The sequence below is a fragment of the Salvelinus sp. IW2-2015 genome, linkage group LG18, assembly GCF_002910315.2.
Source record: "Salvelinus sp. IW2-2015 linkage group LG18, ASM291031v2, whole genome shotgun sequence".
Taxonomy (NCBI): domain Eukaryota; kingdom Metazoa; phylum Chordata; class Actinopteri; order Salmoniformes; family Salmonidae; genus Salvelinus; species Salvelinus sp. IW2-2015.
The window spans coordinates 47,434,430-47,448,015 of NC_036858.1; the positions used below are offsets into that span (position 1 = coordinate 47,434,430).

Below are 13,586 nucleotides of genomic sequence, written 5' to 3' on the forward strand. Positions count from 1 at the left end.
TCGTCCTCTACCCTGGAGACGGAGCAGTATCCCCATGGTAATTCGGAAGCTGGGGCGTTGATCCAGAGAAGCCGCTCCGCCGAGAGCAGCCCCGCCCGTCTCCCCTCGCGGCGCCACATACCCCTGGTACCCGGCAGCCCCGGGGTGTCGCGACCCAGACACTCTGTCCTCAACCTGTCCCGACTCCAGATACAACAGATGCTGGCCAAACTAATGAATAAGACGTGATCGGATAAAAACCCCAGTAAGGGTTGTAGCTAGCATTTTGTGTAACCACATGCAGCGCTTTTTCCCGAACCACAGCAACAACAATACATTCTGCTCCCTCCTCCACCTCGTCACAGAAATAAACACAATCCTGGCTATATCTAAGTGGACTGGAGGGTTTAACAAAAGGGAATATTACAACAAAAATTACTTTTTTATTTATTGTGCAATAAACTGGGGCCCTGCCCGGCCTGTACACTGTGCTCCAGATAAGCCTGTGGGCCTGTAGATCAGGAATAGTATGATCGGGTTTCGTCCTTCTGGAGGAAATGCAGGCAAGGTCACTGGATACGAACCCCAGGCTCCTAAAATGGCCACTCCACGAGGCATACAGCTCAGTGGATATTGTGGATGTGGAGGGAGAGAATAGAGCTGGGAAGATAAACCGAAGATTATCAACACAGACCATAACGATCACTAATCGCAGGCATTTTGCTGATATTGTTCATTACGATAAGTAGCCTATACTAGAGAAATGTGAAGTTTGAAATGAAATAAGTTTGCTAATATGGGTGATTGTATGGAGCGATTTTAGTGCCAACAGAGCCAAATTCTTAGTTAGAAAATTAATGTAACATGCAACATTGGCTTCAGAAACCGCCAGAAGTTTCTACCACAGAGAGAGTTTGATTCTGTCTGTTCTCCTCTACCTGTCCTGGCTGGCAAAGTACCAGGATGTTGTCTCTGGTTTTGAATCTGAATTCAGAGAACTGAATTTGAAAACTGAATCTGAACGCATCTGAGAAGTTGAATATATGAAACTTTGATCAACTTGAAATAATAGTTTGTAAACGTCATACACAGACAATGAATGCAATATCGGAATATCTAAATATTGAATTTGAATATTCAATTAAATTGAAAATGAATTTTAAATATTCATTCAATTCAGTTTCAAATCATGAAATACAAGTTCAATTTATTAATTAAATGATTCAATTTGTGCATTACAAATTCAAAAATATTCAATTCAAATGCAATATCCTAATACAAATAAAAAATTATGGAATTCAAATACAATTTCTGTTGGCACTGAAATCACTCCATGTGATTGTTAATGGCACAATTGATGGCTACAACCAAGTTAGTAGTAGTAGTAGTTTAAAGGAGAATAAAACAACTGTGGTGCAATTTCATGTTATAAACTTATCGTTCTTTTTATAGTTTTTGCATCAATTTAGGCAATTTTTCGCGATATGGATTTTTGTCTATATCACCCAGCTTTAAAAGAGAGACAGAGGGAGAGATAGGTATTGTGAGAAAAGAGAGAGAGGAGAGAGAGAGAACGATCCACGTTTCAAAAACTTGTACACCACAGACACGGTACACTCCACTTTACTGTACACTCCACTTTACTGTACACTCCACTTTACTGTACATTCCACTTTACTGTACACACCACTTTAATGTACATTCCACTTTACTGTACACACCACTTTACTGTACATTCCACTTTACTGTACACACCACTTTACTGTACACAACACTTTACTGTACACATCACTTTACTGTACACACACTTTACTGTACACTGACATTTGTTTTTTGAAAGATGCTGTTTTTATTCAAGTGCTGAGTACTGTAGCTTTGTTAGAGGTAGACTTTTAGGAAAAATCGTTTTCTGCTCATTTCTGCTCTGCCCAGGCTTTCATCTGCACATGCTTAATGTGCTTTAGGACTGGCTTTTGTGTGTGTGTGTGTGTGTGTGTGTAGGGGGGATAAGTATTATTCCCCTCCTACTCATTATTATCATCATCCCCACAAACACTACTACCCTCTTCATCCTCATGTATTGTTCTTGTTTGATCAAGTTTAAGGTTTTGTTATTTAAAATAGCAAAGCATAGCAAAATGTTGAATGGCTATTCCGGATGCTGCTTTATCATAGTCAATGTGCCAGGATGGTGAGATGAACAGAGATGAATTCTATATGATTGTTTACTGTCTGAGGGTCAATTATGGGTCAGTATAGGCAATAGATTGATAGGCAATAGATTGATACGCAATAGATTGATAGGTAATAGATTCCACCATTTTAGTGGAATGCTGCTTTGTCTTACCGCATATAAATGTTTATAACATGTATGTAGAATGCCTATAACATGTCTATAATATTGTATTATTCATATGCACACAAACAATTGCATCTGGTTTTTTCATGTCAGTTTTGACAGTTTTACCAGTGTTACCAGCAATAATTATTCATTTTTCATAATTTTATAGTTTATAATGTTTATTATTGTCAATCGTTTAATTTCTCTTGCCTTTGATACTGCTGTTTGGACTCTGGATAGAAGACACAGATCTTGTTGCTTCAAGAACATGCCTTCATTTTGCTGCACCAGTCACAACTATAGATTGTGTGAAATGTCCATATTGTCAATATTTGTTGCTCACTTATGTAATTGTTTAAAAGGAGGGGATTACGGATGAAATTCAATTGAACCTGTCCTAGCAATGTTTATGCAATGTTTGTTTACAAACGTATCTACTTGTGAGACGAGTCTACCTGGTAATTTTAGTAGATTTGACTTTTTTACAAAGTAGAACGTAATTTCCGAACTCCTTTAGTAATAATTGTTTCATGACAGGATAGGAGCAGAAGAAGGGAGACAGAGTAGAGGGAGCAGAAGAAGGGAGACAGAGTAGAGGGAGCAGAAGAAGGGAGACAGAGTAGAGGGAGCAGAAGAAGGGAGACAGAGTAGAGGGAGCAGAAGAAGGGAGACAGAGTAGAGGGAGCAGAAGAAGGGAGACAGAGTAGAGGGAGCAGAAATAGCTCATGCGAGGATCAAACTGGGATCCATTCTGCAGGGGGATGAAGGCCTTCCGTGCATTCGGAAAGTATTCAGACCCCTTGACTTTTTCCACATTCTGTTACATTACAGCCTTATTCTAAAATGTATTAAATCGTTTTTTTCCCTCATTAGTCGACACACAATACCACATAATGACAAAGCAAAAACTGTTTTTTAGAATTTTTTGCAAATGTATAAAAATAAAAATAAACAGAGAATATCACATTTACATAAGTATTCAGACCCTTTACACAGTACTTTGTTGAAGCACCTTTGGCAGCAATTACAGCCTCTTGGGTATCAAGCTACAAGCTTGGCACACCTGTATTGGAGGAGTTTCTCCCATTCTTCTCTGCGGATCCTATCAAGCTCTGTCAGGTTAGATGGGGAGCATCGCGGCTCAGTAGGTTTTGTTTGTTTGATCAGGTTCAAGTCCGGGCTCTGGTTGGGCCACTCAAGGACATTCAGATACTTGTCCCGAAGCCACTCCTGCATTGTCTTGGCTGTGTGATTAGGGTCATTGTCCTGTTGGAAGGTGAACCTTTGCCCCAGTTTGAGGCCATGAGCGCTCTGTAGCAGGTTTTCATCAAGGTTCTCTCTTTAGTTTGCTCTGTTCATCTTTCCTTCGATCCTGACTAGTCTCCCAGTCCCTGCCGCTGACAGCATGATGCTGTCACCATCATGCTTCACCGTAGCGATGGTGCCAGGTTTCCTCCAGAAGTGACACATGGCATTCAGGCCAAAGAGTTCAATCTTGGTTTCATCAGACCAGAGAATCTTGTTTCTCATGGTCTAAGAGTCCTTTAGGAGCCTTTTGGCAAACTCCAAGCGGGCTGTCATGTGCCTTTTACTGAGGAGTGGCTTCTGTCTGGCCACTCTAGAAATAAAGGCCTGGTTGGTGGAGTGCTGCAGAGATGGTTGTCCTTCTGGAATGTTCTTCCATCTACACAGAGAAACTCTGGAGCTCTGTCAGAGTGACCATCGGGTTCTTGGTCACCTCCCTGACTAAGAACCTTCTCTCCTGATTTCTCAGTTTGGCCGGGCGGCCAGCTCTAGGAAGAGTCTCTTGGTGGTTCCAAACTTCTTTCATTGAAGAACGATGGAGGTCACTGTGTTCTTGCGGACCTTCAATGCTGCAGACATTTTTTGGTACCCTTCCCCAGATCTGTGCCTCGACACAATCCTGTCTCGGAGCTCTATGGACAATTCCTTCAACCTCATGGCTTGGTTTTTGCTTTGACATGCACCGTCAACTGTGGGACTTTATATAGACAGGTGTGTGCCTTTCCAAATCATGTCCAATGAATTGAATTTACCACAGGTGGACTCCAATCAAGTTGTAAAAACATCTCAAGGATTATCAATGGAAACAGGATGCACCTGAGCTCAATTTCGACTCTCATAGCAAAGGGTCTGAATACTTATGTAAAAAACGTTTATTTTTTATTTTTTTTACATTTGCAAACAAATCTCAAAACCTGTTTTTGCTTTGTCATTATGGGGGTATTGTGTGTATATTGATGAGGGTTTTTATTTATTTAATCAATTTTAGAATAAGGCTGTAACGTAACACATTATGGAAAAAGTGAAGGGGTCTGAATATTTCCATGAATGCACTGTATATGGTTCCAGAGGCGAGAGTATTATCCACATGCTTTAGGCCAGTAGTAGTAGGATTTAACTATAGAGATCCAATAAACATTGATTGATGCTCAATGTTAAATTCAAGTCTTCCTTCCATCAAATCTAAGCCAAAATGACACCTATGTCGATGAAACTTTGCAAGTAAACTTGATTGGAGGTACACAACATATTCCCTCCCTCTCATTATGATCCATTTGTATTCTAATTCCTAATTGGATTTAACAGTACCCAACACCGCTCTGTCATTTCATTTGACCGTGGGAAAGGAAGAGCTATGCTGCATAAACACCACAATGCAGGTTTAATTGAATTGAGACCATATATAGATTGTATAATGAGCAAAAAATATCTTATAATACACTTGCCTTTTTGGTCTTCCATCAATTTCACTTTTTCAGAGATCTAATAATGAAACACTGAATGTATTTCTCAACCTCTGGTTAAGCTCAGTTCTGAGGCTGTATGTATCCAGCATCTCAGAATACAAGTGCTGATCTAAGGTCAGGTACCCCCTGTCCATGTAATCTTATTAGTTAGGATTTAAAATGGAAAATGTATCCTAGATCAGCACTCCTTATCTGAGACGCTTTGTGAATAGGGGCCCTGATCTCAGTTCAGTTCTCACAATAAACAATAATGGTTGCCACTTTGCTTGAACTATATTTTGTCAAGTCTGATTTGTATGTGATATGTCCTTGTGTACGTTGGTCTAGAGTTTATCTTCTGCACTTTGGTTTATTTCCAAACCAAAAAAGGATACTCACGGATCAGTGATTACCTTAGTAGGCTTAGTAACCATGTGTTAAAAACATGCATGTCAAACATTTTGTTTGGCTGTTAACGTTGAAATGCGTATTGGGAGTTTTCCTGCCGAAGCATTTTCATGTAAAATTACATGCAATCATATACTGTAATGATGCTGCTTTATCCTGTATTATGTTGCCCCAGTCTTGTGTGTACGTCAGAGGAGGCTGGTGGGAGGAGCTACAGGAGGACGGGCTCATTGTAATGACTGGAATGGAATCAATGGAATGGTACCAAATATCAAACACTTGGAAACAATATTTTTGACTCCGTTTCATTGGGGACTCTTCTATGAAAGTCCTTCCTGACGCAAATTCTTCCTAGGATGTATAATGATTCGCAGTACTTGCAAACCTGTGCTTATTATCTCCTCCAGTTCATTGCAGATAATGTACGTGTGGGATGGGTTGGCATGGGAATGTGTAAGATAATACAGTACCAATCATTTTTTTCTAACACTTTTGAGTGAATGTAAAAGATGTCAACCATTATTTGAACAACATCGTGATCTGTGAGTTTCTTTCTCAGTAAAGGAGGACGGGACAGTCCCTATCGCCTTTTGTGAATATATTATAAGCATTTGTTTTTCTATCGCAATAACCCTGTAGAGTCATGTATTCTATAATGTATTTAAAAGCATGTATATCAAGCAATTTTTTTCAATAAATGTTTAAAAACATGTATATTAGTACATTGCTGGAACAACATTGCAACACTGATGTCAGCATGTCATGTGATCTTGTATATCTGCTTCACACCTGTACATACATTTGATAACACACTGTTTTTAATCATGGCTACACCTTGGCCACACTTGAAATCAAACCTGGTTTGAGCAATTTAAAAGAAAACAGAGAACATAACATGTACATACAGACAGTATGGACTTTCTGTGCCTTTTCTATCCGTGGATGTAAACTATACTAGACAATCCTCAGACGCTTGTATACAACCAAAATATGATTAAAGGATTTGGGGAAGTACTTTGCGGAAATGTTGTCTTTGCTTGAGCTGTTTTGATGCAATGATAGTAATTTTAAACGTATCTGAATTTTTCTAATAGATTCATATTTTCAAGGTCATACACTGGTTCTGCTCTGCAACTGTTTACAGGTGTCTGCGTTTATTGACATTTACTAAAGTCTTTGTGACGGTGTTCTTCAAATATGTTTGTTCTGTTTCATTTCAGTAACACATTGTTAGATAATACATCTGATATTTCATTATTATATACTGTATGTATTATGTCCTAGGCTTCAGGGAAAGTGTTTCCTTTTCTTTAATACTCATGTACTACAGCCAGCCTCTCTCTTTGTCATATGTTATAGGCCCAGGAGCAGATCAACACATACCAGGTTGGCAGTGTGGAGGACCAGAGAGAGAGACCTGACCTTACCATGCTGGCCCAGCATCGCATACATCGGGTGGACTTCCTCTCTGCCATGCTCACCGCCACCCTTCCGCCTCTCCAAACCTCTTTTGAGGTTGGTTCCGGAACCCTTGTTGAGCAGGATCGTGATGGGGATATGAATGGGGCCGGGGTTGGGTCCAGCGGTGTCGGGAGCCCCAAAAGCAGCGAGCACAGCCAGGAGGGTGATGATGGAGCGCCCTCTACTCTCCTTGCAGACGAGCCTCCTCTGGACTACCCTCACCGGGTCTCTACGGGAGTGGGGTTGGGGGGTGATCCGGACCTGGAGCTGGAGGAAGGCTCCAAGACCCTGGTGCTCTTCTCCCCTGGAGACATGAGGAAGTCCCTTGCCGTGGTGGGAGATCTGCCCCCGGACAATACCGGGAGCCACCAGGGGACCCTGGCTGCCGTCACACCCCAGTGCGAGAGAGCCCTGGGAGCTCTGGGAAGCCTGCTGGACGTGTCTGAGCCAGGTACTCTGTCCTCCCAGCTGAAGTCCGAGCCCAAATCGTCTTTGACAGCCGTCACTGCCATCCTGGTCAATATGGCGTCCAATGTGGTTGCTCCCACTAGCACCTCCCCTCCTTTCACCAAAGTGGAGCGTACATTTCTCCACATTGCCGAGACCACCCACCATAATGTGATGAGCTCCTCGGGGGCCCTGCAACCCAGGCTGCTGCTCCCCGGGCTGGTTGAGGAGCCCACAGCTGAACAAGAGTACTGCTTGGAGGGAGATAAAGAGGAGGATGTCTCCGATGGAGAGAAAGAGAAAGGTAGGGAGAGCAGATCCGATGGGGACCTTTCAGAAAACGACGTTGAGAAGGGGACGGAGAGGGAGTCTGAAAGTGAGGTCCCAAAGACATACAACGTACACAGGAGGGAGAGTGGATCAGAAGGCGACGTCTATGAGAAAGTCGAGGAAGGGGACGAAGAGAGCAGGCTTGAGGAGAACATTCCAGAGAGCGACGAGGAGGATGAGAAAGATGAGGATGAGGAGAAGAGAGATGGTAGGTCCAAGGGGGAAGTTCCAGAGAGAGAAACCCCAGGTTCCCCAGATGGAGACATGGCTAAGGAGGAGGAGGAAGAAGATGTTGCAAACAAAGAGGTTGACGAGTTAATCTCTCCAGAAAAAGAGAAGGAAGAAGAGACGGAACTTGGGGCGGAGGCTCCGCCAGAGATACAGTCAAACCTCTCCTCTCCCATTCTCTGTCCCGCCGAAGAACCTGAAGCCCAGGATGTCCTGGTCGTTTCCACAGAAACCAAGTTATACTCTGAACAAGAGGATACCCCTATTGCTGTTTCTCCTGAGAAGGCGCCTGCCCAAGACGTGACATTGGCAGAGATGGAGAACCAGGTCCAGCTCAAACAAAACATTGAGGCTTCTCCACAAGAAGATCCTAAGGACTCTGGTGATCCAGAAACATTGGCAGTGCACCAGGTGGAGAGCAAAGAAGTGGCAGAGACTAGCAAACAAACCAGGCCTCGCAAACTGAGCCGAATCCCGGTTCTCTCCCGGTCTGAGGAGGACACTGGCTCAGACCAGGACCAGTCGGCGGCGTCCCAGTCACTCAAGACTCGTCAGAAGGCCAAGCAACCTCACCTAGCCCGGCTGGTCATGGAAAGGACACAAGGTCGTATGCTAAGACTGGCTTCTGTTTCCTCAGCTTCGTCTGCGGATGATGGCTGTAAAGCAGCAGCAGAGACTCAGTCGGAGGAAGACACCCATGATGAGGACAACTATCCGCCCAGGAAGGAGAGGGGAATTTGGGGGGAGAGGAGTGAGGGGCGTCAAAGGAGCAGAATACCCCGTCCTGTCACGCCTGTTAAGCTGCAGGGATCCTCTGTTACACCGTCTCATGCTTTCTCCCAAACTGGCCCCAATGCTAATCTCCACAAACCCCAACTTTCAACTATATATACTAGGTAGGTTCAACTAAAAGTGTATTTGACAGGAAACACATGCTCTTATCAATTCCCGATCTCTAGGGGCTCACGCCAAGGCTGCCTTTTATCCACTCTGTTGTTCACCCAGCCCTTTGAATAATATTCTGAATTGATAATAATATTAATCTTATGTGAAAACCTCCAGATTATGATCTTTATGCAAAATTCTAGAACAGAATTCAGAATTCAAAGCATTATTCTACATATATGACTATCTCTGTGGTGTATCTCTGTGTTTCAGGCATCAATCTCACAAAACTAGGACCCCAAGAATAAATGTTCCACTGCACCAGAGGTCCCAGACTCTGCAGTCCCGACCTGGACCCGGGGCCAACTCCTCCTCCTTATTCTCCACCCCCCAGACTCCCCTGCGTGGGGTTATCTCCCGAGCCCCTCTCTCTGCATGCCCCTCCCCCCGTAGCCTCAGCACCTCCCCCTGTTGCTACTCCACTTCCCGGACCGACAGCCCCTCCCCTCAGCGCCCACGACGGGGGGCTGCAGTCACAGAGGTCCGTAGGCAGCTCATATCTGTGCGGGCGCAGACTGCACTTCCGCTAAAACCCAGACCGCCTCAGACCGAGGACTCCTCCGCCACTGGGATGCCCAGAAGGCGAGGCAAATTTTACCCATCGTCATCTACATCCACACCCACTAAGGGGAAGTTAGATGCTTCTGAGAGCAAGACAGCCACCAGATAATATAGGCTAGCCCAGGGCAATCTATCTATCAGTCTATCCAAACTGCACTTCACACACCCGTTTATCTACTGTATGTCAGAGTAACTCCACAATCACAAACGTGTTTGTCGCAAATTGTGCAAAAACGCTTTGTTTTAACTCTCAGCTTAAGAATACAAAGAGGGGTCTGCTTCAAATTACAATTAAGCCCAAGAACAAAGCAAGTAATAGGGAGCACTAGGCAGCGGTGTGACCCCCAACGCTGCACAGACTAGGGAAATGGGTGTTACTAACCTCCTTCTGCAGCTGAGGCCTCCCTGCTCCAGTCTAGGAACATGTTCCTTAGCAGGGTTCGAATTACACATTGACTCTTGATGGCTCTGCACGACAATGGTGCCCAATGTCCATGTCGTTGACAAATGTGGGTTCCCCTAGCCCCTCTGTAATTAAATCCTGATCCTGGAGGAATCTAATGGAGTCTGACTCAGTACAGCAGCCCTCAAAAGCCTTAATAAGACCTGTTCTAAGACCTGTTCTTATCTGCTCCTCCCATCACAAACGCTTCCAGGGACAAAACAAGAACTGTAACAGGAGAGCAGCAGCCTCATCTGATCTTACTGACTAGTTTGCTTAAAAAAGTGCTTTAAATTAGAATGATCATGTGTGATATGAACATAATATATAGCTAAATTATAGGATTCACTTTATATAGGTCAGATCTCAGAAGTAATTTAGGTAACACTTTATTTGACGCTATTTCTTATGAAGGGTTATCAACTGTTGTATTGCTTTACAAGCATTCATAGCACCTTAAAGATTAAGTCAAATAAACTGTACAATAAAGCAATAAGGTGCCAGAGACTGTTATATATCATTAATATCTCTCATGCCTTATTACCTGTATTGTAAAGTTTCACAATGCTCACTGACTGCATCTATGAGCTGCATTCATGATCTTAAAGCGTTATAACACATAAGGGGGATCAAGTAAAGTTTTACCTTTATGTACATAAGAATCAGATATGAAATGGTGATTGATTATAAAAAGGCAATGTGCAGTTTACACTTGGCGTTATTATTTCTCTCTCACACCCAATCAGGGACTATCACAGCTGGTAAGTCTGCATTTGGAGTGAAAAAGTGTGCCGTATCTATGATAACCATTATAGAGTATTTATTATACAGTCTTATTAAGCCCTACGAATGCATCTATAAAGTGCTATGAATGTGCTTATTAGACAATATAACACTTCACGAGGAACTGCTTCAAGTGTTACTAAATGTTACCTACAGTAGGCCTATATCACCATTTGAAATAACGGTAATACTACATTAAGTAAAGTATTACAGAAAATAAGTGTCATTATTACTCTTTCTTTGTTCATTGAGATAGAACAGGATTTTGGGGGGAATCGAAATTAATGCGTTTTGCAAGATAAAGTCGATGTATCTACTTGTGGCTTTGTAATGGTCCGCATGTGTTCTTGTCTACCTCGGGAGATGGTTTCACCCAGATATGATCACAAGTGGCTTTTCTTTAAGGGAATTCACTGGATGTACCCAGAGATTAACATTACGTCCCAAATGGTACCTTATTCCCTATATAGTGCACTACTTTTGACCAGGGCTCATAGGGGTCTGTTAAAAAGTACTGCACTAAATGGGGAGTTGAATGGGGAATGTTGAATGTCTCCAAATGAACATGATTCAGCTAATACGCATGAATGGGGGGTGCTAGCTATACAGTTTCACAGAATCCTTACTTCAGGTGTAAAATCATCAGTCAATCATTCACATTTCAGAGATTTAGCTAATTCCTTGTTTTTTTCAGTTACAAAGAACTGTTATTCTGAACATGTGTGTCCCCTTACTACATGCTGCATATTAAAAACGTCACTGTAGAATAGTATTTATTTTGCACTTTAAATGTCACTGTTTATTTGTCTTTTCTCACTGTTAGTCTGCACTTCACATAAAACGTGTTACCATTTAACTTACGGAAATCATAATTTCTCTCAACAAATGACAAGGATAATGCAACTTACAATATAGCGATACATCTACAATAGTACAATGCAATGTTTTAAAATGTATTTATTTTGCTTTGTACAATACCCCAACAACAATACCCCAACAAAATGTTTTGTGCAATTTAGTAAGACATGCAATCAGGTAGAGCTGCTATGTGATGTGTCACTCATTCACAGTTTAATAAGAAGCCATTTCATTGGCTCACACCAATAAAAGTTTGCTTTTAATTGGTCCATCTATAGTGTGCACCAATCAGCACTTCTAAGAAATTTGCCATGCCTTGCCATTGAAATATACTGGTGTTCCATAATAATTTACCCATAGTGTATTGTACATAATATAGTTACTTCTTGAGACAAGAAGTTATTTTTATTTGATAAATCAAGTATTTAGAAAAAAATTGTAATTGCATTTGTTTCATTTACTTTCATTTTCAGAAGTGTCAAATTGTTGAATGAGACCTCAAGCTTTAACAATACTGCTTCATTCAAACTAACAAGTCAAAATGTGTTTAAAATTTGTGTGGTGTTAAATATACAGCATTTGTTTAGTTTGACATTATTCAAAATAATGTTTGGTGAGAGAGAGAATTTATGGAAAGTTATCAGAACAAATACTTGCAGCAATGACAAACTACAACATTCATAATTAAATATGGTATGTAAATTGAAGTGCAACGAAATGCTAACCAATCAAGGGTATTACGGACTACATGTACCTACATTTTAAAGAACATCAAGATAAAGTATCCAATGTAAACAGTGAACTATTGTACATGTACTTAATCTTTAACTTTGATTAAAGATCTATCTAAAAACAAAAGTAATGAATCGATGAATACATAAAATGATGGTAGGAAGAGGGAGAAATGATATTATTCTGTTATGGGTACATTCAAGACGTTTTCTGTCCTCAATCCACGTTTACTTATCTGGACTATTGATCTTCCCAATCTAGGATGGACTTTGCATGAATGTGTTTCATGAATTAAATCATTATCAAATAAACTGCTTATTATATGAACTAGCTTGCTGACAAGTTATCCATTTCATCAATGATGACCGACAATAAAGACCTGCTTCGTTCATGTTGGTATTGACCATTGTCTTGGTTTGAATCGATTGTCTTGTTTAGCTCACCAACATAGATACCCTCCATGTAGATTTTTTGCATTATGGTGGCATATACATTTCATATTGGTTTTCCAAACTGGTATTACACCTTTTATATATGTAACATTCACAACATTCAAACAATCGTTGCAGTGAAATTATGCACTGAAATGTGTCTAACATATGGCTATGGTTTAAAAGAAATCAAACAAATGGCTAATATTCTATGTTTAGATGTTCTATGATTTTATTAACATGTAAAGGATAGAGTGCCACCTAGTGAAAAAGATGCACCTTTGCTTTTGTTCTGTTCACATCATAATCAAGTACAGTCACGTCTAATATTATTGGCACCCTTGATAAAAATGAGCTTAAAATAGATATTCCAAATACTGAGCTATATTGTAAGCTTTAAAAAATTGGGAAATTATCTTATTTTATACTAACACAGTTGCTCAGAGACAGACATTTTCTTTAACAAGTAATTTAAATTAAAGGTTAAAAAAAGATATGGCAAAAAATGATTGGCACCCCTGTTTTCAATACTCTGCCACCCTCCCCTTGCGAGGATAACGGCACTGAGCCTTTTTCAAAAATATTTTCTGAGATTAGATAACACATTGGGAGGGATCATTCCTCCACACAGAATCTTTCCAGATCCTTGATATCCCTCATCTGCGCTTATAGTCTCCACTCATCAATTCAAACCACAGGTTTTCAATGGGGTTCAAGTCCAGAGACTGATATGGCCATTGCAAAGTTGTGATTTTGTGGTCAATTAACCATTTCTTTGTGGATTTTGATGTGTGCTATGGGTTATTGAGGCAACCAGTTTTTTTTGTTCTAAAATGTCCTGGTACTTGGTAAATGAAGTTCATGATGCCGTTGCCCTTTAAACCTGTTCA

General features: G+C 41.2%; 1 protein-coding gene across 4 annotated transcripts in view; it reads left to right on the plus strand.

Annotated features, from left to right (window-relative positions):
* LOC111978321 (tau-tubulin kinase 1) overlaps window positions 1–12,656 on the plus strand; it is a 39,781-nt gene extending 27,125 nt beyond the window's left edge. For all 4 annotated transcript variants that reach the window (XM_024008317.1, XM_024008318.1, XM_070448548.1 and 1 more), the window contains 2 exons: window positions 6,838–8,840; window positions 9,103–12,656. In XM_024008317.1, the coding sequence (XP_023864085.1) occupies window positions 6,838–8,840; window positions 9,103–9,559 (2,460 nt within the window). In that variant the 3' untranslated portion in view covers window positions 9,560–12,656. The remainder of the gene's footprint in view (window positions 1–6,837; window positions 8,841–9,102) is intronic.
* Window positions 12,657–13,586: the final 930 nt, after the last annotated feature.